Raw genomic sequence first — 26,015 nt, 5'->3', positions numbered from 1 at the left:
TGTATTGCTTGGCTACAAAACTGAGGTACTCCCAGTAGTGGGAGGGGTTATATAGGGAGGGCACTTTTTGTCTTGGGGCATGCCAGTGTCCATCACCTTGAAGGTGGCCTATAACCCACATAGTAACTACTATGGCTCTGTGTCCCGTGATGTACTTTAAAGAAAAGGATTTTAAAGGTAAGCTGTTCTAAAAATCCTCTTATCAGTGAATAGTAGAGCTGCACAATTAATCGTAAAAAAATTGTGATCTCTATTCACCCCGACATCTCTACTGCAGAGTTTGCCAATTCTTTCATATAAACAAGTGGAGAGACTTATCTGCTCACTCAGCTGTCAAAAAGTATCTGGGCAGTCTGCCAAGTCTTTAACTTGAAACATTGTAACTAAGCTTCCTTTTTAGATCAAAGGAATAGAACTTCTATGTAAATAATTTGGGCAGGCTTCCTGTGCTAATGCAGGAAGTTTAACCACTTAAAGTCTAAATCTTTTCTGACACTTCTTTCTTAAGTTAAAATCAATGTTTTTTGCTAGAAAATTACTTGGAACCCCCAAACATATATATAAAATTAGCAGAGACCCTAGGGAATAAAATTGCAATTGCTGCAATATTTTAGGTCACACTGTATTTTCCCAGAGATCTTTCAAATGCAATTTTTTGGGCAAAAACACTTCAATAAATAAAAAAAATAAAAAAAATAAACCGTAAAGTTAGCCCAATTTTTTTTGTTTTAATGTGAAAGATGATGTTACAGAGACTCGTGATTCTCATTTTAGCCAGAATCGTGCAACTCTAGCGAATGGCAGACAGAATTGCTGCCTGATGACTATTTATCCAGTGCTGTTTATCAATGGCACTGGGTAAATAATGGGCCAATCTGTTGTCCCTTCAATGTAAAAGTAATCCTACCCAAGAAGCAGCTGAAATACTTATACAGGCGACAAAAGGGGGTCCCACCCCCCTACTGCCACCCTCTCCTTTACCGAGCTCTCCCATGCGATCAGGGAACCTAGTAAGGGCTGCAACCGGTGGCATACGGTTCCTGGGACACTGTGGAACTGATGTTGTTTCTCCCACTATGTGACATCAGAAACCAGAAGTCATGAGGATTTTGTCACTTCAAGTTTCATTCTCATGTAAACAAGCCATTCCTGGCTTGTACAAAGCAAACCGATCTTGCTTTTATCAGATGCTTTGGAGGGTAGAGAAGATATTTTGGGTCTAATAGACCTCAGATGTCTCAGTAAAGAGTGCCTGTCACTGCCCATGCTTTCACAAGGGATAATGGTTGTCCTTTGTGATAGCAATAAAGTTGATAAAAAATAATAAAAGACAGTGTAAAATAAAATCTAATAATATATATGTATGTTTTTCAATGAAAGTGCCCCTGTCCTTTCGTCCTCCCGTGCTCACACGCAAAGTCAAACGCATACGTAGATGGTGTTTGCACCACACATGAGGTATTGCCACAAACTTTATAGTGAGAGCAGTAATTATAGCATCAAGGCCTCCTGTGTAATTCTTCTTGGCGAGGGTACTTGATACCATCACTGCCTATCAAGAAGCCATAACGTTTTGCCAAACCACCCTGACTGCCAGGATCGAGGAAGTAGGCTGAGCACTGTGGAGGATCACACACACACACACACACACACACACACACACACACACACACACACACACACACACACACACACACACAATATTAGACAGCATGCAGCTGCAAGTGAATTAACTGCTCCAGGAGCAGGACGAAATGGAAAACAGGCTCAGAAGGAGCAACTTAAGATTTATTGGACTGCTTGAAGGAGAAGAGGGAGCAGAACCCACCCCATTCTTGGAGCAACTCCTGTACACTAAATATGGTAAGGAGGCCTTTTCCTCCATGTTTGTTGAATGGACCCACCATATGTCTGGGTGACCACTTCCAGTTAGGGCCCCGTCTCACACATTCATTGCAAAATTCCTTAATTGTAGAGATCGGGACACCATATTGCGCTTGAGCAGAGAGAAGGAAAATCTTCCTTATGGCAAAAAGATGATAGCGGTGTTCCCGGTCTTCTCTACAGAGGTTCAGTGTAGACGCAGAAGTTTCACAGAAGCTAAAAGATGCTTCCGTATCAAGCACATCAAGTATGCCATGCTTTTCCCTGCCTGCCTCTGAGTGGAAGGTGATGACAGAGTGCACTTTTTCGATGATCTGGATGCAGCCATTTCCTGGCTTCAATACAGGGAAACTCGCAGCCAAGTGTCTTTATGGTTCATTTTTGTGCCTTCCCAAATTTCCCACTTGACTAACTTTTATTCCACGGGCTCGGGAACCCTGGATGCAGGCCATCTGCCTACCCACCTTGCTTTCATAGATGCTGCCTGACTGTACTCAGCCCTTTTATATCTTCAATCCCCCTAGGTTCAAGGATGCTCTTCTGTTTTACTCCCCAGTTGATACACAGAAAGTAACACAGAGAGTATGTCTGACTTTTAGACCCACAGTTGCACATTCAGATGCAATCTTGTTCTCGCCTAAACTCACCACCGGAGGTCACTGCTGCCTTGCAATTGCTCACATCTATACTACACAGCCTAATGGCAGGTACGTTTGGAAATGTTCAGTTTTTCTCAGTGACAAGCTTTTTGTCTTCACCCTTTTTGGTGTCGGTCCAGATCAGTTTTTTCCTGTGGAAGCGGACAAACAATTCACCAAGTTGCCCACCTGAAAATATGGGGTTTGTCCTATGTTGTGATTCGTTAAACAGCAAAGTTTCGCCCCATCTGACTCTTTAAGTAACCTGTGTTGGAACGCAGTACTCTCCATGTTCTACTTTATATCCTTTCTATCCCCAGCTAAAGTGTATTCACGGCACCTGTTTTTGTGCCACACACAATGGCTTCTTTACATTTCTTTCACAGGTTGGACTGTCTTTTTATATGTTAGTTTGGGTATAATGCCTGCACAAGTTGGGAACAGTGCAGGGTAGGGAGGGGGGAATTATATCTTCAAATGGTTGGAGACACGATGGTACAGTGTGTGCAAATCGGAGACAAGCGGTATGGTAGAATAGGAAGTCACTAAATATCATTAATAATAAAAATAATATTATTCAGGATTTATATAGCGCCAACAATTTACGAAGCGCTTTACAATATAAAAAGGAGACAATACAGTTACAATACAATAAAATACAAGAGGATTAAGAGGGCCCTGCTCAGAAGAGCTTACAATCTAATAAATATTCTTCCTCTATGTGTGTCATACATGTATCTAAAACATGCTGTGGAAGCCAAGAACCCTGGAGCCTCAAAAATATTTTTATTTGCTCTATGGCCTCTTCGAAACTCCTCGCTTGGAATGTGGGGGCATGAACAATAAAATTAAGAAGTCAGCTGTCTTCTCCTCCCTTTAAAAAACAGCAAGCTGACATAACTGTCCTTTATAGAAACACATACAGAGGCCGGGTTCACACCGCTGCGATGCGGGAACGCCGCGAATCCGCTGCGTTTTCCCGCATCGCACACCTCCCGCCGGCAGTTCACACTGCCCTATGCGGACGGCTGGGAGTGTCAATGATATGTTAATGACACCCCCAGATCCGTCCGCATATCGCAGTGCGATCTGCCGACTCGCACAGGAATCGGATCGCATGGTGTGAACCCCCATGCGATCCGATTCTGTTGCGGACCAAAAAAAGGGTCCCGTGCGAGTTTGCTGCGGGAGCGATGCGAATTCAGCCATACTATCTGTATGGCTGAACTCGCATCGCTACGGAGATCGGATGTGATTTGCGGTGCGAATCACATCCGGATCTCCCCGCGCAGCAGTGTGAACCCAGCCAGAAGGTCGACTCCAGTTGGCGCTTAAACGACCTTGGATAGAATGGGCTTATCACTCCACCTATACCACTCACTCTAGAGGTGTTATTCTTGTAGCTAAATCTACTAATTTCGATCTCCGGGGTTCTAAGGTAGATCCACTCGGTAGATGTTTTTTTCTACATGCAGCCTTACAGTGCCTTGCAAAAGTATTCAACCCCTTGGCATTTTTCGTGTTTTTTGTTGCCTCACAACCTGGAATTGACATGGATTGTTTGAGGATTTGCATCATTTCATTTACAGAACATGCCCACAACTTTGAAGATTTGTTTTATTTTTATTGTGAAGCAAACCACAAATAAGACACAACAGAAAAAGTCAATGTGCATAACTAGTCACCCCCCCAACCCCCCCCCCCCCCCCCTTTAAGTCAATACTTTGCAGAGCCACCTTTTGCAGCTATCACAGATCCAAGTCGCTTTGGATAATTCTCTATGCGCTTGCCACATATTACCACTGGGATTTTTGCCCATTTCTCCTTGCAAAACTGCTCCAGTTCATTCAAGTTGGATGGTTTGCGCTTGTGAACAGCAATCTTTAAGTCTGACCACAGATTATTGGATTGAGCTCTGGGCTTTGACTAGGCCATTCCAATACATTTACATGTTTTCCCTAACCCACTCAAGTGTTGCTTTAGCAGTGCGTTTGGGGTCATTGTCCTGCTGGAAGGTTAACCTCTGTTCTAGCCTCAAATCACACACAGAGTTGCACAGGTTTTGCTCAAGAATATCACTGTATTTAGCATCATCCATTTCTCCCTCAACTCTGACCAGTTTCCCAGTCCTGACTGCTGAAAAAACATCCCCACAGCATGATGCTGCTACCACCATGTTTCACAGTGGGGATGGTGTTCTTTGGGTGATGTGTTGGGTTTGCACCAGACAGCATTTTCTTTGATGGCCAAAAAGTTAAATTTTATTCTCATCAGACCAGAGCACCTTCCTCCATACATTTTGGGAGCCTCCCACATGCCTTTTCGCGAACTCAAAACGTGCCATTTTGTTTTTTGCTGAAAGTAATGGCTTTCTTCTGGCCACTCTGCCATAAAGCCCAACTCTATGGAGCGTACGGCTTATTGTCATCCTATGTACAGATGCTCCAGTCTCTGCAGCTCCTCCAGGTTTACCTTAGGTCTCTGTGCTTCCTCTCTGATTGATGCCCTCCTTGCCCAGTCCGTGAGTTTTGGTGTGCGGCCGTCTCTTGGCAGGTTGGCTGTTGTGCCATGTTCTTTCCATTTGGTTATGATAGATTTGATGGTGCTCCTAGAGATCATCAAAGATTTGGATATTATTTTTTATAACCTAACCCTGACTTGTACTTCTCAACAACATTGTCCTTTGTTTGGAGAGTTCCTTCATGGAAGTGTTTGGTTAGTGGTGCCTCTTGCTTAGGTGTTGCAGCTTCTGGGGCCTTTCAAAAAGGTGCGTTTATGTAATGACAGATCAGGCGATGCTTAGATAGCACACAGGTGGACAAAATTTCTCCAATTATGTGACTTCTGAAGGCAATTGGTTGCACCAAAGCTTTTTATGGACTTCATAACAAAGCGGATGTGAATACATAAGCACATGCCAATTATGAGTTTTTTTTTATTTCTAAAAAAATTGTTTTATGTATATATTTTTCTAATTGAACTAAAAGCTGTAATGTAACAAAATAGGTAAAAAACCAAGGGGGGGGGGGGGGAGGCAATACTTTTGCATTGTGTATATATCGCTGTGTAAATTGTTGCCACTATATAAATGCATATACGGTAATAATATGCTGCCAGGGTACCCAAATGTAATTGAGAAAAATAGGATTTTTACTTACCATGAAAATCCTTACATTACAGGACAGCATGGAGTTTAAAAAAAAAAAAAAAAGGTACACAGACACCATCAGCATAAGCCTGTGTACCTGAATACTCATCCTGTGTGATTGTGTTCATTAGGCTGCAAGCCTATATATTTCCCGAAACCAAGCTGGGGGGTAAAAATAATCCAAAACAAAACAGTTTGTAATATCAAATTTTATTGCTTAAAACTATTAAACCGAAAAAAAAAAAGGTTTAAAAACACAATATGCAAGAATAAATGCACAAGTTTTACATCTGCATTAAAAGCAAAGTCCCTTTTTGAAACGGGTGACAGACATGACAAAATCACAAGCATCTAACAGTCACTCAATTCATACAGCAACCAAAAAATATTTAGAACACAAGTTTTCAGACAATACTTACACTGGTTACTGTGTTTTTTTTTTTTTGTTTTTTTTTTGTTTTTTTACTGGGAGCAAAAGCACCGCTTTGATTTTACCAGTGGTTACACATTGTTAGAACAGTGCCTTGAATGTTAACATCCAAACTGCTATTTACCGTATATACTCGAGTATAAGCCGAGATTTTCAGCCTCTTTTTTGAGGCTGAAAGTGCCCCCCTCGGCTTATACTCGAGTCATCGCTGTCTGCCTGCTCGATCAGCGTGTCGAGCAGACAGACAGCGGCCATTCTATAATTCAAAAGCCGCGCCTCCGGCTCCGCCTTCGCCTGTGATAGGCGGAACACTGAATTTCCCAGCAGCCTGTGTTCCGCCTATCACGGACATCGTCTCATCCTCGTACTACGGACGAGGATGAAAGGATGTCCGTGATAGGCGGAACACAGACTGCTGGGAAATTGTGTTCCGCCTATCACAGACAGGGAGGCGCGGCATTTGAACAGGGGAATGGGCGCCGACGAAGAGCGGTGATCCTGGGACGGGACCGGACGGAGGCTCGGCTCGGGACGGGACGGGACCGGACGGAGTCTCGGGACGGGACGGGACCGGACGGAGGCTCGGGACGGGACGGGACCGGACGGAGGCTCGGCTCGGGACGGGTCGGGACACAGGTAGGCTGGACACACACACACACACACACACACACACACACACACACACACACACACACACACACACACACACACACACACACACACACGGATGGACACACACACAGGGATGGATGGATGGATGGACACACACACAGGGATGGATGGATGGATGGACACACACACACACAGGGAGGGATGGATGGATGGATGGACACACACACACACAGGGAGGGATGGATGGATGGATGGACACACACACACACAGGGAGGGATGGATGGATGGATGGACACACACACACACACAGGGAGGGATGGATGGATGGATGGACACACACACACACAGGGATGGATGGACACACACACACACACAGGGATGGATGGATGGATGGACACACACACAGGGATGGACAGGCATATCTCACCCTCGGCTTATACACGAGTCAATAGGTTTCCCAGTTTTTTGGGGGTAAATTGGGGGCCTCGGCTTATACTCGGGTCGGCCTATACTCGAGTATATACGGTAGTTTATTTAATTTTAGTTTAAACCCTGGACATCAGGGATTACATACAGCAAAGGGTAACAGCAGGGTTACAATGTAAACCAATGCAGTACACTTTCCATAATAGTTTACACAAAAAAACAAACGCACCAATGTCTTACGTGTATGCAGGCAGTACCATAGCTTACTGTAAACACTTAATATTCCACAGAGCTAAACATGTCATGTGTACCAAACAGGTAAAATTTGGACAAAATGCAGACAAACTGACCATACAACTGCCATTTGTAATACTATAAAATAAGGGGCACAGATGCTGAAAAAGGTGTGTGTGTATATGTAATTACAGATCATGTTGCACACAGGTGGACATCATTTCACTAATTGATGTTACTTTTGAAGGTAATTGGTAGCCCCGGAGCTTTTTATGGGCTTCATAACAAAGGGGGTGAATACATGTGCACATGCCAATTCTCAGTTCTTATTTCTAAAAATAGTTTTATGTATATATTTTTCTAATTTTACTTCACCAACTTAGACTATTGTGTTCTGGTCAATCACATATAATTGATTATAGTATAATAGTTCAAAAACATTGAACTACATGTAACAAAATATGTAAAAAGCCAAGGGGGGTGAATACTTTTTGCAAGGCATTGTATATTGAGAACCAATGCTGCTACTGGCATTGTCTGTCTATACCTCCACCCTTTTTTGACTATATGGCATTATTCCCTTCCATTCCAGCTATTTGGCTGGGCGACTTCAACATGACCCTTAACCCCAGCCTGGATAAGCTGCATAGCAATGCACCTGTGCCAAACCAACTAGGTTTGCAAAACTTGTTGAGAGTTTTAACCTTGTTGACACGTGGCGGTTCGTGCACCCCAGTGCCAGTGCCTTTTTGCATTTTTCTTCTGCATACCACTCCATGTTTAGAATAGACTTAATCTTAATCTCCAGCTCACTATTACCTAGACTACAAGACGCAGGTATAACTCCAAGGTCACTCTTGCACCATAGTCCTTGCTGGACCACGTTGGCGTTGCCGTACATCCACCCTCCGGCTATGTGGCGGTTAAATCCCTTTTGGCTTGCATAGCTGCCAGAAGACGATGACATCCTGACTGACTGGGGGCAATACTTTACAGATAATGAGGGATCGGCCCCACTACACACGTCTGGGACGCCTTTAAAATACATGTTAGCTCTACCCTGGTTACACGTATAAACAGATTGAAACCAGCCTCGGCAACTGATCTAGAAAGTGTTGGCAGACAGCGATGGCTGAGCGTGCGTTTTATAGATGACCGTCGGCAGAAAGGGCTAACATGAATAGATTACATTCTAGGGTAGTCGCTCAACTACAATAGGAAAAGTCCAAGCTCAAGTTGTTTATGAAAAAACACAAATTATTTTAGCATGGAGAAAAAGCTGGTAGACTGTTGGCCTACTTGGTGCACTGTGAGGAGCATCCAGCGGTTGTAATCTCCCTTAGAACCCGAGAGGGTGAACTCATGTCTGCGCCTAGGAAGGTCACAGCGATCTTCAGAGATTTCTTTGCCTCATTATATACCTCTACAATTACAGTAGGTAATTCTACTAAGGATTCTTTTCTTGATGAGGTGCATGTTCCACAGCTCACGGCGCAACAAGCGGCGGAGCTGGACAAGCCCCTTTCAACAGAGGAAATAGCCAAAGGTATAGCGAAATTCCCTTGCTCGAAATCGCCGGGCTCAGATGGTCTCCCAGTGGAATTATGCTCCAATTACTTGGAATTCTTGATACCACCATAACTTCGAGGCCTCCTCATTACCTGCCTCTGTGTGAGGCCTCAATAGTATTAATTCCTAAACCAGGCAAAGACCCACACCTCTCAGAATCTTCCCATCCCATATCATTATATATTATATTATAGCTTATTATATATGGGATGTCTGCTTTAAACGCTTGTTGGTAACATTGTCATTCACATCTGACACCTGTGAAATGCATTATCTGTACATTTTAGTTTTTTGTTCTAATAAGAACCTGCTTTGAATCATAAATACAGTGGTGTGAAAAAGTGTTTGCCCCCTTCCTCATTTCCTGTTCCTTTGCATGTTTGTTTGTCACACTTAAGTGTTTCGGAACATCAAACCAATTTAAACAATAGTCAAGGACAACACGAGTAAACACAAAATGCAATTTGTAAATGAAGGTGTTTATTATTAAAGGTGAAAAAAAATCCAAACCATCATGGCCCTGTGTGAAAAAGTGATTGCCCCCCTTGTTAAAACATACTATAACTGTGGTTGTCCACACCTGAGTTCAATTTCTCTAGCCACACCCAGGCCTGATTATTGCCACACCTGTTCACAATCAAGGCATCACTTAAATAGGAGCTGCTTGACACAGTAAGGTCCACCAGAAGATCCTTAAAAGCTACACATCATGCCGAGACCCAAAGAAATTCAGGAACAATTGAGAAAGAAAGTAATTGAGATCTATCAGTCTGGAAAGGGTTATAAAGCCATTTCCAAAGCTTTGGGAATCCAGCGAACCACAGTGAGAGCCATTATCCACAAATGGCGAAGACATGGAACAGTGGTGAACCTTCCCAGGAGTGGCCGGCCGCCCAAAATTACCCCAAGAGCGCAGCGACGACTCATCCAAGAGGTCACAAAAGACCCCACAACAACGTCCAAGGAACTGCAGGCCTCACTTGCCTCAGTTAAGGTCAGCGTTCATGCCTCCACCATCAGGAAAAGACTGGGCAAAAATGGCCTGCATGGCAGAGTTCCAAGGAGAAAACCACTGCTGAGCAAAAAGAACATCAAAGCTCGTCTCAATTTCTCCACAACACATCTTGATGATCCCCAAGACTTTTGGGACAACATTCTGTGGACCGATGAGACAAAAGTGGAACTCTTTGGAAGGTGTGTGTCCAAGTATATCTGGCGTAGAAGGAACACTGCATTTCATAAAAAGAACATTATACCAACAGTAAAATATGGTGGTGGTAGTGTGATGGTCTGGGGCTGTTTTGCTGCTTCAGGACCTGGAAGACTTGCCATGATAAAAGGAACTATGAATTCTGCTGTCTACCAAGAGATCCTGAAGGAGAATGTCTGACCATCTGTTCGTGTACTCAAGCTGAAACGAACTTGGGTTCTGCAGCAGGACAATGATCCTAAACACACCAGCAAGTCCACCACCGAATGGCTGAAGAAAAACAAAATGAAGACTTTGGAGTGGCCTACCCAAAGTCCTGACCTGAATCCTATTGAGATGTTGTGGTATGACCTTAAAAAGGCCGTTCATGCTCGAAAACCCTCTAATGTAACTGAATTAGGACAATTCTGCAAAGATGAGTGGGCCAAAATTCCTCCAGGACACTGTAAAAGCCTCATTGCACGATATCGCAAACGCTTGGTTGCCGTTGTTGCTGCTAAGGGTGGCCCAACCAGTTATTAGGTTTAGGGGGCAATCACTTTTTCACACAGGGCCATGATGGTTTGGATTTTTTTTCACCTTTAATAATAAACACCTTCATTTACAAATTGCATTTTGTGTTTACTTGTGTTGTCCTTGACTATTGTTTAAATTGGTTTGATGTTCCGAAACACTTAAGTGTGACAAACATGCAAAGGAACAGGAAATGAGGAAGGGGGCAAACACTTTTTCACACCACTGTATTAAAATGCGTAACCTAAAAAGCATAATTTCTTTGACAAATTTGTATTTTTAATTGCGTTAGTCATTAGTCTCCAGTGACTACAGGAAATACTACAAAAGCTATCAATGGTTGTGAACTTGATAGTGGAAGCTATATTAATAATTCTGTAATTGGTATGGTACTGCAATTCTCTGAGAGTATGCTCTGACCCATTGCCCAAGAATTCTAAATTTGGGGTCGCACATCTGCCTGACTTTTGTAGTATTCTACATGGATATACAGTATGCATTTAATGAATATGGTTATTACATTTTGCTTACAGACCTGACCAATGTTGAATTCAGATGTGGCAAAGCAGAGGACATCTTCCCTACTTTGATTAACACCCTTGTATCTCACAATCCTATTGCTATAGTTGACCCACCAAGAGCAGGCCTTCGTAAGTAATTGCTTGCTAGTAGAAATGTTATCTTTGATTCTTGTTTTTATTTTATTTTTTTAGGCAACAAATACTGCTTTAGAAACCAATCTGAATTACAAAACTGATTTCCTTGTTTTTTTTTTTTTTTTTTTTATGCAATTGCCTAATTCGTAAAGCATGATTATTTAAAAAACAAAAAAAATTACACTATGCAAAAATCCATACTTTTCTTGGCAAAGGATTTTAAAGCTGTCATGAGTGATAGTAAAGGCTGCCATCACTAAACTCTTCTTTTGATAATACTAGCACACTGGCTTTTATTTTGATGCTTTTGACATTTTGATGGTTACTCGCTGACCTCTTAGTGTAAGGATAAGACGTTTTGAGTCAAAAGTACAGAAATCAGACACAGCAATGCACCTAGAATTTTCAGTAGACAAAAATGAGTCACTGTTATGAAAAAAAAGGAAACGAGCCAAAAGGTTTGCAAAGGGGCTTCAGTATGGATCTCTCAGCGGTATAAATAGACAATTTATTTATTGAGAAAAACAATTTCAATAACATGTGGCTAGAAGCCAAAAGACAGTAAAAACCCCCGCCATTATTAAAATATCATGACAATGTCACAATAAAAATGTAAAAAATAGCAGCCCGGGCTCATCTGCGCACACTGACACTCTTCAAACGTACGGGGGAGGGGTGGGTGTTAGACTCAATGTTGAAAGTCTAAAATCAGCCTCCAGTGACAACAGGTATAGATATATCAAAAAAATCAGGTGGCCCCTGAGTATAGATAAAGTAATGGTGTCATAGCATGAAAGACAGAAATGTCAGTCTGGAAAATCGGCAGTATGATTAGGTCAGCAGTGAAGAGATTACTTCAGTGTATAGATCAAAGTTACTGACACATGTACATATGTGTAGATGAGCTTGAAAATATAAACAGCATCTGGACTTGGCTATGAAGAGGCATGTAATATACAGTAGGTATATTGTCCTTTGGTGCAGGAAGCTGCCACAGCTGGATGATACAGGACTTTGCATATACAATGCATAGAAAGTGATTTAGGTAACGAGACTGCAGCATCCCTGAAACCATCTCACCCGCCGTGCTGCATGCTTCCTTGATCCAATACCGATTAGCTTCTCAGATGTCTAAAAAAGCCAGTCTGTAGGATGGTTCAGTTTGTTGAAGCGATCATCCTTTGCCTGACTAGAGATATAAATGCACTTTGATTCTCCGTAGTTGCCTCGCTTCGTGCAGTGATGAGTGGAGAATATGGAAGCTGCATGTGTGTGGCCCCCAAGGCCAGGCTGCTAAAGACTGATGTTTATGCATTTCGCTCAGCTGTGTGAGCTCAGAACGATGCAATGGACTGGTCAGTAGGCTTATAATGTGGATACTCCTCCCTTTTCAAAGTTACCCCCTTAAAGGGCCACTGCTTTTCTATTTAGGTGTTAAAATCTTAAAGAAATCAATGTATCAAAACAGCCTAGTTACATCACAGGAGGCCAAGAAAAATAGATTTTTAAATGTTGGCCAAGTGGTTGATAAAATAAACATTCATTCCAAAACGCACTTATAAAATATAAAGCCTGAAGTCTGAAAATGGATTGAAATTTTTGGAAGCGAGGAGGAGAGAGAGCAGAGGGAGTAGATCATAGACATTATTTTTGAGGAACTAGAGTGGGATATTTTTCTCATAGCGAGTATTTGAGTACCAATTAATCAAGTACCAGCACACCTATGATGACATAAAAAAGAAGAAATAAAAATAGTAAATTTCTCCTAAGCCAAAAGATCAGTCTTGGTTCAAGGAAAGGCTGCAGGATTAATTCAGTATTTAACCCCTTCGGGATCATAGTTCAGAGACGAAATATCCACTCCTTTTCCTTTCCCAAAAGGATTGTGTCATAATTCCCTCTGCGTTTAGCTAAGGATAGGGCAAAGAAGCCTTTTATTTTTAGTCACTCAATAGAAGGTGTATGGAACCTCTCAAAGTGCTGCGCTATGGTGCCCCATTTTGGATTATCTTTATCCTTGTTTTGTTGAATATTTCTAATACTACAAAGGTGTTCGGCTATACGCGTACGCAGCTGTCGCTTCGTTTTGCCCCCCCATAAAGCTTTTGACAAGGGCATTCCAAGATGTACAAGACTTTTTTTGTGCCACCAATTAACCTTTTAATCTGGTAGATTTTTTTTCACCATCCATGTCGGTAAATTTATCTGTACGTTCAACATGGCGACAGATGGGGCAATGGCCACATGGAAACATACCTTTAGAGCGAGGAATTTCCGTCAGCCAATTCTTGGATGGGGTGCATGTAAACTCAGAATGTACCAGATTATCATTGAGGCTCCTGGCTCTCTTGGAGATCAATAGAGGTTTTTGGCAGCTTCCTGTACCAAAGGACAATATATCTATATCGCATGCCCTTTTATAGCCAAGTCCAGATGCCTGTTTATATTTTTCAAGCTCATCTACATGTATGTGCATGTGTCAGTAACTTTGATCTATACACTGGAGTATTCTCTTCACTGCTGACCTAATCATACTGCCGATTTTCCAGATTGACATTTCTGTCTTTCATGCTATGGCACCATTACTTTATACTCAGGGCCGCCTGATTTTTTTATTTTTATTTTTTGGTATATCCATACCTTTTGTCACTGGAGGCTGATTTTAGACTTTCAACATTGAGTCTAATACCCACCCCTCCCCCGTATGTGTGAAGAGTGTCGGTGTGTAAGTGTAGATGAGCCCAGGCTGCTATTTTTACATTTTTATTGTGACAACGTTGTCATGATGTTTTAACTGCTTCAGCCCCGGAAGATTTTACCCCCTTCCTGACCAGGGCACTTTTTGTGATTTGGCACTGCGTTGTTTTAACTGACAATTGCGCGGTCCTGCGACGTTGCACCCAAACAAAATTGACGTCCTTTTTTTTCCCCACAAATAGAGCTTTCTTTTGGTGGTATTTGATCACCTGTGCGTTTTTTTTAACGTTTTTTTTTTGCGCTATAAAAAAAAGCGAAAATTGTGGGGAAAAAAAGCAAAATTTTTTTTACTTTTTGCTATAATAATCCCCCAAAAATATATAAAAACTATTTTTTTTTCCCTCAGTTTAGGCTCATATGTATGCCTCTACATATAAGTGTATATTGATTGGTTTGTGCAAAATTTATAGCGTCTACAAAATAGGGGGGATAGTTTTATGGCATTTTCATTATTTTTTTTCTTTTATTAGTAATGGCAGCGATCTGCTATTTTATTTATTTTATTTTTTTATATCATGACTGCGACATTATGGTGGACACTTTTGACACTATTTTGGGACCATTGTCATTTATACAGCGATCAGTCTTATAAAAATGCACTGATTACTGTGTAAATGACATTGGAAGGGAAGGGGTTAAACACTAGGGAGCGGCGATCAAGGGGTTAAGTGTGTCCTAGGGAGAGATTCTAACTGTGGGAGGAGGATGGGCTTCCACTCACATGACATCAATCACTGCTCCCGATGACAGGGAGCAGTGATCTGTCATGTCACTAGGCAGAACTGTGAAATTACTTGTTTACATAGGCATCTCCCCGTTCTGCGGCTCCCTGACATGATCACCGGGACACAGAGTCTGTGGGCACTGTGACGCTGTACGCGGCGGCGCACGCCCGCTAGCCATGCCAATTAAAGGGGATGTACAAGTACGCCCATTTGCCAACCACCGCCATTGTGCAGACTTATATCGGTGTGTAGCGGTCAGCAAGTGGTTAATAATGGTGAAGGTTTTTACTGTCTTTTGGCTACTAGCCACATGTTATTGAAATGGTTTCTCAATAAATACATTTTGTATTTATACTGCTAAGAGTTGAATACTGAAGCCCCTTTGCAAACCACCTTGGCTTGTTTCCTTTTTTTTTTGTATACTTTGGCTTTGGGAACCCCAACCTATTAAGTTGAGTCGGTAATATACATATTTTCTAAATTCTCAGTGTTGTTGTTTTCCTTATTTTACTATCTATTTTTGAAGTCTCTGTACTCCCTTGATAGTCACTTTGTTTACAGTTTTTATGTGCAAGTTTGATACTTTTTTCCTCCTAGTTTTAATCCAGACTCTTGTATTGCCACTTGTACTTCTTTGTGCAGAAATATATCATAGACCTCACTTCTGTCACCATTTCATCTGTATGTGTGTAAAACTACCTCCTATTTGTGCTGTTGCTTGTAGATTCCAAAGTAATTATTGCAATCAGAAAAGCAGAACATCTCAAACAGCTGATCTATGTGTCTTGCAATCCAAAGGCTGCCTTTAACAACTTTGTAGAGTAAGTATTGCACTATTGATGTCTTTGCAGTGAATATTTGAAGCCTCAGAATCCAAAAAGCTTGTAGTGATTTGGCCCTTTGAGCTCAGTATGTAACAATGACCTTCCTTCCATTAGCCTCTGATAACTGTTCTGAGTCCCATGCACCTCATCGCTCTGGAGCTGTAGTATTACTTAAAATGGAGCTGATTAGGCTCATCTTCACTGTCATTGCATTGTAATAATATGGATCTCATGAGTGAGCGGATGAAAGTGGTTCAGGTATTTTCAGTCATGGATGTGTTTTTTCGTGTATTTTTTTCTTTAAAGTGAGACTAAAGGATATCCTTATTCTCCAAAGAATAATTCATACAAATCCACCACTTAGTGTTACTAAAGCCAAAAACGTATTCCTTGTTAGGAAAAAAAGAAAAATAATAAATTTGACTCTAGTAATACTTTAATGATTCTGTAATCTGTTTTACATCAAATAATTTCCACTGCTTTTTTTTGCCTCCGCGTATGAGAGCTCATGAATCTATCCTTTTCCCTCTTCTGTTTGGAACAAGCTGTACACATAAGATGTGGTCACGTGCACTACTCTATGCACACTACACATTTCATCGTCCCTAGTCCATCTCAGTAGCAAGCAAGAGAGGGTGGCTATTAGGGCTGCAACTAATTATTATTTTTTTTTGGATTCTTTTTAATTTAATCGGATAAAAACCTAAAAAGAAAAGTGCGTTTAGTTAATACGCAGAGTTAAAAAAAACACAATTTATCCTTGAATACCTACTGTATATGCAATGGTAAATATAAATAACCATCTGTATGGTTAGGGAACAAAATATCTGATCCACTCTGAGAATAACAGAAGAAATACTTTGTGTGTGTATATGTATATGTATATGTATATATATATATATATATATATATATATATATATATATATATATATATATATATATATATATATATATATATATATATATATATATATATATATATATATATATAATGTGTGTGTATATATACACACAGTTGTGCTTATAAAGTTACATACCCTGGCACAAACTACCCAAATGACCCTGATCAAAAGTTGACATACCCTAGTGATTTTGGCCTGATAACATGCACACAAGTTGACACAAAGGGGTATGAATGGCTATTAAGGGTAAACATCCTCACCTGTGAACTGTTTACTTGTAATTTTGTGTGTGTGTAAAAGGTCAATGCGTTTCTGGACTCTTGACAGATCCCTGAATCTTTCATCCAGTGCTGCACTCACATTTCTAGATTCTGAGTCATGGGGAAAGCAACAGAATTGTCAAAAGATTTGTGGGAAAAGGTAGTTGAACTGTATAAAACAGGAAACGGATCTAAAGATATCCAAGGAATTGAGAATGCCAATCGGCAGTGTTCAAACTCTAATCAAGAAGTGGAAAATGAGGGGTTCTGTTGAAACCAAACCATGGTCAAATAGACCAACTCAAATTTCAGCCACAACTGCCAGGAAAATTGTTTGGAATGCTAAGAAAAACCCACAAATAACTTCAGGTGAAATACAGGACTCTTTGAAAACATGGTGTGGCTTTTTCAAGATGCACAAAAAGACAAACACAGGCCCGTCGACCCCATAGTGCCCTTCCTGCTGCATTTGCCAATCCAAATTGGGAGCGCAGCACCCTTCCCCCATTCACTGCCCAGCCCGGAATTCAGGTGAAAATAGTTGATTTTACGTCACTTAATTTTTATTTGCGGTTTTTCACGGAAGATCTCTCTAGATCTGTTGTGGACCAAAGCAATTTGTATGCTGGTGAATTCATCGCCGCTAATCCCCAGTTGGCCCTTGCCAGAGATTGGAGACCTATTACGGTCTTTGAATTTAAGACCTTCCTGGACCTATCCCTCCTAATGGGCATAACAAAAAGTGAGTTGCGTTCATATTGGTCCATTGACCCAATTCACTATATGTCTGTGTTCTCTGCCTCCATGAACAGGACACGATATGAGCAGATCTTGCGGTTCATGCATTTCAATGACAATTAAATCTGTCGTCGTCGGGGTGACCCTGGATACGATCGGCTCCACAAAATTCGGCCCCTCGTAAACCACTTCAACAGTTTGCAGCCTTGTTTTTCTCCCGATCAAGTTGTCTGTGTTGAGTCCCTGATTACGTTTTCTGGCTGCTTGTCTATCAAACAGTATCTTCGCAACAAGCGTGCCAGATATGGGGTCAAGAGTAGGGATGAGCTCAGGTGTGTTCGCATAGACCATTTGCAGAGCCCGCCAGGAAGTCGGCGCAGTGCTGCGCTAATCACAGGCAGTGAGTGAGACATTGCCTGACCTCTGCAGCCTCGAATCGGGGCAGTGTCTCACTGCCTGTGATTAGCGCAGTGCTGCGCCGACTTCCTGGTGGGCTCTGCACGTGGTCCAGGCAAACACGCCTGAGCTTATCCTTAGTCAAGAGGTATAAGCTCTATGACAGAGCAACAGGCTATACATATTGTTTTATGGTTTATGAGGAAAGAGAGTCACCTGGAGCCGGAGAACTGCCCAGACTACAAAGGGAGTGCTTAAGATTGTGTGTGACTTGGTATCACCCTTATTTGGAAAAGTACAGTCCTAGGGCACACTTAGGGTCTTGAAATATGAGATGGCCATCACATTTTGAGAGACCCTAATCTGGAACGTTTACGGTTTTATATAAAGTGCAAAAAATTTAAATAAAAGAGCCAAAAATTGTTGTGGTTTTATTATTGTTCTCCCTCTGTTACTGTATTTTAGACCGGTAATGTTTTATTTTTACTATGTTTTTATAGTATTTGCTTTTAGTTATGCAATGTATGTGTTACTGTTATACTGTAATGTTATTTTGTTTTATTGTTAACCATCATTTGCTTAGCAGGAACGCAATTCAGCTGCAGCACGTTTTTTTTTCTGACTGCAACAGCATTTGCTCCCACTATACGCAAAGCCGTGACTCCATCGCTGTAGGAGGTGATTTCACCACCACAGTTATAAAAATAAAAGTGGTGCATGCATGCCAATCATTAGAAGTGGGTGGATGAAGGGCATACCCACCGATCAATCTCTTTTTTTTTTTTGTTCAGCCCGCAGGTTGCATGGAGAAAAAACATTACAATATATGCCCAACAAGGAACAGCAACGTACTGATATTTTGCTGGACTTTGAGTGGTTATACCAGAATGATGCCTGCAGGTTTAGGTATCATTCTTTTCAGCCAGTGGTCGGCTTTTGTGTAAAAGCAATGCTAGTTGCTAATTAGCCTCTAGAGTGCTTTTACAAGCAGTGGAAGGAAACACTCCCTTCCACTGTCTTCCATGGATTTACTCTGGCTCTCCTGTCCCAACAGGGAACCCGTGAATGCAGCAAGTGGTTCTGCCAGCTGACCATAGAGCTGATCGGAGACCAGAACGGCTCCAATCATCTCTATGGCCTAAGGGACCGAAAGCTATGAGCATTTCATAACTTGGGTTTCGCTGGATATAAACAGCGCCATTGGTAAAGCATTTTATCACACTGATCTTGGTGTGGTCATGCTTTGAGGGAAGAAGTGAGCTCTAGGGACTAACAAGTCCCAATTTTTAGTCCCCATAAATCCCAAATTTTTTTTCAAAAAAATAGTAGCTGTCACTACCTATTGCTATCATATTTACATTCCCTGAGATAACAATAAAAATGATTACAAAAAAATGAAAGGAACAGTTTAAAATTAAAATAAAAAAAGCAAAACAAATCGTAAAAAAACAGCCCTATCTAACACCCCCCCACGTTGGTCTGGCGTCATATGTAAACAGCAATTGTACCATGCATGTGAGGCATCACCACGAAGGTGCAATCGAGGGCAGTCATTTTAGCAGTAGATCTCCTTTGTAAATCTAAAGTGGTAACCTGTAAAGGATTTTAAAGGCTTTTAAAAATGTATGTAGTTTGTGCGTTATTTTAAAGCATTTTGTGTTTGGTATCCATATACTTGGCTTAAGATCTTTTTTTTTTTTTTTTTTTTTTTTTTTTTTTTATTTCATGAAACATTTGGGTGTTTTAGTGCATTAAAATTAAAGAGAGTAGTAAAAAAAATTGAAAAATAACTGTGCAAATACTGTGTGAAATAAATTGCAACACCCACCATTTTAATCTGTAGGGCCTTTGCTTTAAAAAATATATAATGTTTGGTGGTTCAAAGTAATTTTCTAACAAAAAAAAATATATATTTGTTTCATGTTAACAAAAAATGTCAGAAAGGCCGTTGTATTCATGTGGTTAGAAGAGTGGGTGATGTGTGACATAAGCTTCTAATCTTGTGCATAAAATGCCAGGACAGTTAAACCCCCCCAATGACCCTTTTTTGGAAAGTAGACACCCCAAGCTATTTGCTGATAGGCATGTTGAGTCCATGGAATATTTTATATTTTGCCATAAGTTTGGGGAAAATTACAAACTTTTTTATTTATTTTATTTTTTGCACAAAATTGTCACTAAATTATATATTGCTCAAACATTCCATGAGCATATGTGGAATTTCACCCCAAAATACATTCTGCTGCTTCTCCTGAGTACGAGGATACCACATGTGAGACACTTTGGGAGCCTAGCCTTGTACAGGAACCCGAAAACCAATCGCTGCCTTCAGGCTTTCTAGGGGCGTAAAATGGTGAATTTACTCCTCACTACCTATCCGTTTGCATTTTTTTTCCTGCCCATTTTATGGCCTTTGAAACTGTGATATGTAGGGAGGAGTGACATCAAAAATTTACCCCCTTAGAAATCCTGAAGGCGGTGCTTGGTTTTCAGGGTCCTGTACACAGATAGGCTCCCAAAAAGTCTCACACGTGGTATCCCCATACTCGGGAGAAGCAGCAAAATGTATTTTGGGGTGTAATTCCACATATAGCCATGGCAGGTGTGAGCAATATATCATTTAGTGACAACTTTGTGTAATTTTTTATTTATTTTTTGTCATTGTTCAATCACATGACAAAAAAACATTCAATGGGCTTAACGTGCCTCTCGGCAATTTCTTTGGGGGTGTCTACCTTCCAAAATGGGGTCATTTGTGGGGGTGGTGGTACTGCCCTGCCATTTTAGCACCTTATGAAATGAGTCATAAACTATAAAAGCTGTGTAAATTCCAGAAAAATGTACTTTAATTTGTAGACTCTAACTTTTGCGCAAACCAATAAAGATACGCTTGACTTTTTTATTTTTATTTTTTATTATTATATTTTTTTACCAAAAAATACATTTTGGCCTAAATGTATGACTAAAATTGCGTTTATTAGATTTTTTTTTTATATCATTTTTTTTCAACATTTTCGGTCTTTTTCCGTTTATCACAAAAAATAAAAATCGTAGAGGCAATCAAATACCATCAAAAGAAAGCGCTATTTGTGGGGAAAAGGGATGAATATTTGGTTTGGGTACAGCATTGCATGACCGCGCAATTACCAGTTAAAACAGCGCAGTGCTAAATTGTAAAAAGTGCTCTGGTCATTGAGCACAAATCTTCTGGGGCTGAAGTGGTTAAATTAATTTGATCTACTTCTGTTCTCTGCAGTCTATGCCGTGCGCCTTCAAATCGGGTAAAGGGGCGTCCCTTCCGGCCGGTCAGAGCTGTTGCTGTGGACCTCTTTCCTCAAACACCACATTGTGAACTTCTCATTTTGTTTGAAAGAGTGGAGTATACAGATGTGGATTCCAATTCCCAACCACCTTGTGAAGACATGGAGCAACAGAAAGACAACAGTATGGAAGCAGAGAACAAGACTGAAGCAAAGCCAGTCATATAAGTGGATGTTTTCTATCTGATGAAATGTAAAACAAAGTTTTTAATTTTATTTTATATACATATCAGTTAAAATACTAATTTTGTTCCTAGAAAAAGAACCGCCCACCATTTGGATGGGTGATGGCTCAGTTATCCTGCTACAGTCCAACCCATACAGCAGATGTTAGTTGACCAAAATCTGGATACTTGGATGGTGCTACACCAGCTATCTTACCCAAGCTGTTAAAAATGTTAAAGTGGTGAAGCTTTAAGGCAGTATGACCAACAAAATGAATCAATCCTTCAAGGAGTGTATTGGTGTCCAATCTTATTCCCATTAATATATTTTAGTTTTTTTTTCAATGTAAATCAGGATGGCTCAGACTTTCTACTTTGTATATAGCATGCGGTTTGTCAATACTTTCCATCAAGTAAAGTAATAAACATGTATGTGCATGAAGGATATTTAGCTACATATAAATTGTATTAAAAAACATTAACTATGTTGTCAGCTCACGTAATTCTCCTTCTATACTGCTAGAGACATGGCATTCTGAAACAAATGACTATCTATATTGCACATTGTTGACAAATGGCTGCTGACTTAGTATTACTTTATTTTCTTCAATACCTAAAGGTACAGTGAGGGGGGAAAAAAAGCTTTTGATCCCCTGCTGATTTTGTACGTTTGCCCAATGACAAATAAATGATCAGTCTAGAATTATAAAAAAAAATATCCAGAAAAGTGCATTTCAAAAAAGTTTTATTAACTAATTTACATTTAATGAGTGAAATGAGTATTTGACCCCTTTGCAAAACATGACTTGGTACTTGCTGGCAAAACCCTTGTTGGCAATCACAGAGGTCAGATAATTCTTGTAGTTGGCCACCAGGTTTGCACTCCTCTTGCAAGTCATTAAGGTTTTGGGACTGATGTTTGGTAGCTCCCTCCACATATTTTCTATGGGATTAAGGTCTGGAGACTGGCTAGGCCACTCCAGGACCTTAATGTGCTTCATCTTGAGCCACTCCTTTGTTGCCTTGGCAGTGTCAGTGTCATGCTGGAATACCCATCCAAAACCCATTTTCAATGCCACGGCTGAGGGAAGGAGGTTCTCACCCAAGTTTAGATGGTATATGGCCCTGTCCATCGTCCCTTTAATGCAGTGAAGTTCTTCTTTCCCCTTAGCAAAAAACACCCCCAAAGCATATAATGTTTCCACCTCCATGTTTGATGGTGGGGATGGTGTTCCTTGGGATCATAGGCTGCATGCCTCCTCCATACACGGCCAGTTGAGTTGATGTCAAAGAGCTTTATTTTGGTCTCATCTGACCACAACACTTTCACCAAGTTCTCCTCTGAATCATTCAGATGTTCATTAGTAAATTTCAGACAGGCCTGCACATGTGCTTTCTTGATCAGGGGGACCTTGGGAGTGCTGCAGTATTTGTCCTTCACGGTGTAGTGTTACCAATTGTTTTTTTGGTGACTAGGACTATGGTTCCAGCTGCCTTAAGATCATTGACAAGCTTCTCCCGTGTAGTTCTGGGCTGATTCCTCACCATTCTCATGATCCTTGAAACTCCACGAGGTGAGATCTTGCATGGAGCCCCAGACCAAGGGAGATTGATGGTTATTTTGTGTTTCTTCCATATGCGAATAATCGTACAAACTGTTGTCACCCTCTCATCAAGCTGTTTGATAATGATCTTGTAGCCCATTCCAGCCTTGTGTAAGTAGGTCTACAATCTTGTCCCTGACATCCTTGGACAGCTCTTTGGCCTTGGCCATGGTGGAGAGATTGGAATTGGATTGCTTCTGTGGACAAGTGTCTTTTATACAGGTAACAAGCTGAGATTAGGAGCACTAATGCTCCTAATCTCAGCTTGTTACCTGTATAGAAGACACCTGGGAGCCAGAAATCTTACTGATTGATAGGGGATCAAATACTTATTTCACTCGCTAAAATGCAAATCAGTTTATAACTTTTTTGAAATGCATATTTTTTTTTTTTCATTTTTTTGTTATTCTGGCTCTCACTGTTAAAATAAACCTACCACTAAAATGATAGACTGATCGTTTCTTTGTCAGTGGGCAAACGTACAAAATCAGGAGGGGATCAAATACTTTTCTCCCTCACTATATGTAGTCAAAAATTTGATAAATGTGCAAGCTATACACTGAGTGGCCATGCTTTTGCTGTAAAATAGGAATACTAGAATATTACCAATTATAAATTGTGCAAGTTTCTATTTATTTTAGAAAAAATTCTGCTCTCCTGGCTAGCCCATGTAGTATGGAAATAAGGTGTGGTCTGTGACTAAGCCCCAGTGGGCAGTGTGAAACACATCAGTGTGTTTGGAGAACCATAGGCTGAGGCTACTCCTTATTTCCATACTACATGGGTTGGCTGGGAGAGTGGTGTTCTTTCTTTTCACATGCCTGTCACTTTGTGGATGTGTATACTCAGACACTGGCACCCTGTCTCCTGATGGCAGAGTCTCCTCTTCATCTTAGTGGCGCTCCAAGCTCTCTAATTAGTTATATGGCACGGTTACATAAAAAAAAAAAAGAATGTCCCGATGTTTTGTTAATCTTTTCTAATTAAAAACAGGATACTGTGTTTAATTAAAATGACAAGCTGTTGAAATAAAGTTAAACATTTTACCTACTTTATTTGCAGTTGGAGATTTGTCAAAGTGCTTTGGTTTTGTAAATAAACAGAGGTAGAGGGGGTGATGTGTTCTGAGAATCTAGGAGCTTAGCTTATTCCTTCAGTAGAAGACTGTATACACAGCACTGTTTTTGGTATGTAATGCTTTGGGAAAACCCCCATCAAACGCTTTGCCCTAGATGTATAGTAAATCAAATGATTGCAGCCATCTTTAGATCCTCCAGCCAACATCCTTATGGCCACACCTCTGCATTAGAGCCCCATAGAGTTCCAAAGAAGAAGTGAAGCAATACTACATTAACCTCTTCGATGAGGACATGGCCAAAAGAAAGGATGATGGCTGGAGGATCCAAAGATGCCCACAGGCTTTCTATGAAAGTAGTTTTTTTTAATTGCTTATTTTTTGTTTCTTCTGTGTCAAGGGTGTTATTGTCTGTGTTTTTTGAAAAATTCTCCCTTGCTGTCCCAGCAGAAATTCTTCATGGGAAGTGTTTTAATATTCATTTCATACAGAGTTCATGTTGTCATGATCTGCTTTTGTGTTTATGCCGGTCATTGCCAGAAGATACTGCTTTACTCCCTCTTAAAGCCTTAATAAAAATAAAAAATAGACCCTGCAAGGCAAAGGCATAATGAGCTAGTATGCATAGCATAGTCGCTCTTTATGAACAACTTACCTGAGATGGAAGCCCCCGAAGCAACCCTCGCATTCCTTCGACGCAGCCATGATACCCAGAGTGACTTTCAGGTATCGCGACTCCTGCACTGTGACTGGCAGGAGCCGCAATGACGTCACCCCCACGCATGCGCGTGGAAGCCGCCACTAACTGTACGATTGCCGTTAGCAGCGGCATGCTTGGTGCGCCTGTGTGCTGCTGTCCGGCGCGGTGCCTGTCATTTGCAAATATCTCTACGTGGCCTTAATTATTTATTCTGTACGCATCATATGTATTTACTAATACATTAGCTGAGTGATGGAGAGAAATTGAGGGAGAAAAAAAAAACAATGCTAGTCAGTGACAGTGTACAAAGGTTTTTTTCTGTTCTAAGAATAAATTATCTCAAACTTTTGGTTTTCCTAAAGGTGTGGATGTTGCTGCATTTTGTAAAACTATTAGTTTAGCTTTTTACATTTTATAAGATATTTGAGATTGTGCTGCATTTTAAAAGGCGCCTTGAAAAAACAAAAAGTTGAGAAACGCTGCAATTAGTCTGACTTTGAACCTGTCGACGAGAGGTGCTTACCTGGTATAGGCCAGAGGGTAAGTGTCCATTCTTTAAGCAGAATCTCTAGGTCTCCCAGTGATTTAAAATATCTAATCTTCTTCTCTACATGTTTCCTGGCAGTTAATAAGGCACTTACACACCATGCAAAGGTACTTTAAAAGAAAGATGCAAAGTTGTCATTGGATTCCATCAAGTGGCCATTTAGCCTGGGTTTACACTTTTATGATGCGTGATTCCAGTGCCACTTTTCGTATCACATCTCTCCCACAGGCAGTTCACACTGTCCTCTGTATTGACATCCCCAGATCGGGTCACAGATCGCAGTGCGAACTGTGAATTTGGACAGGAATGTGAACACATGCGCTCTGATTTCAGTTTTTTTTTTTTTTTTTTTTGGTGCAGGAATCCAGCCATACAACTGTGTGGCCGAATTCCCATTGCACAGACATCACATGCAATGTCTAAGCTTGGGTTCACACATATGCAAACACAAAGTGCAAAATAAAGCCTTGGAGAGGTAAAAGAAAAACAGGCTGGATCTATTAATCCTCTGTTAAATGGATAACAGTGACGCAGATGAAAGGAAAAATGGAATCACATGAGTAATTTTCTATAACTCAATTTCTTAAGATTTTTATTTTACAATTTTCCAAACAAAAACACAAAATAGAAACTTGAATATCCAATATTGCAATTTTCCTTTCTGGACTTGCTCCATGTCA

General features: G+C 40.8%; 1 protein-coding gene across 8 annotated transcripts in view; it reads left to right on the top strand.

Annotated features, from left to right (window-relative positions):
• The window catches only part of TRMT2A (tRNA methyltransferase 2A), a 96,728-nt gene extending 72,665 nt beyond the window's left edge, over positions 1-24,063 (top strand). For all 8 annotated transcript variants that reach the window (XM_077461711.1, XM_077461713.1, XM_077461709.1 and 5 more), the window contains 3 exons: positions 11,199-11,315; positions 15,528-15,624; positions 21,182-24,063. In XM_077461711.1, coding sequence (XP_077317837.1) covers positions 11,199-11,315; positions 15,528-15,624; positions 21,182-21,413 — 446 coding nt within the window. In that variant the 3' untranslated portion in view covers positions 21,414-24,063. The remainder of the gene's footprint in view (positions 1-11,198; positions 11,316-15,527; positions 15,625-21,181) is intronic.
• Positions 24,064-26,015: the final 1,952 nt, after the last annotated feature.

The sequence above is a fragment of the Lithobates pipiens genome, unplaced genomic scaffold (genome assembly GCF_037356315.1).
Source record: "Lithobates pipiens isolate NorthernLeopardFrog02 unplaced genomic scaffold, aLitPip1_a1.2 Scaffold_3, whole genome shotgun sequence".
Lineage (NCBI taxonomy): Eukaryota > Metazoa > Chordata > Amphibia > Anura > Ranidae > Lithobates > Lithobates pipiens.
The sequence above is the reverse complement of the archived record's forward strand: the minus strand, read 5'-3'. Positions and strand labels throughout refer to the sequence as shown.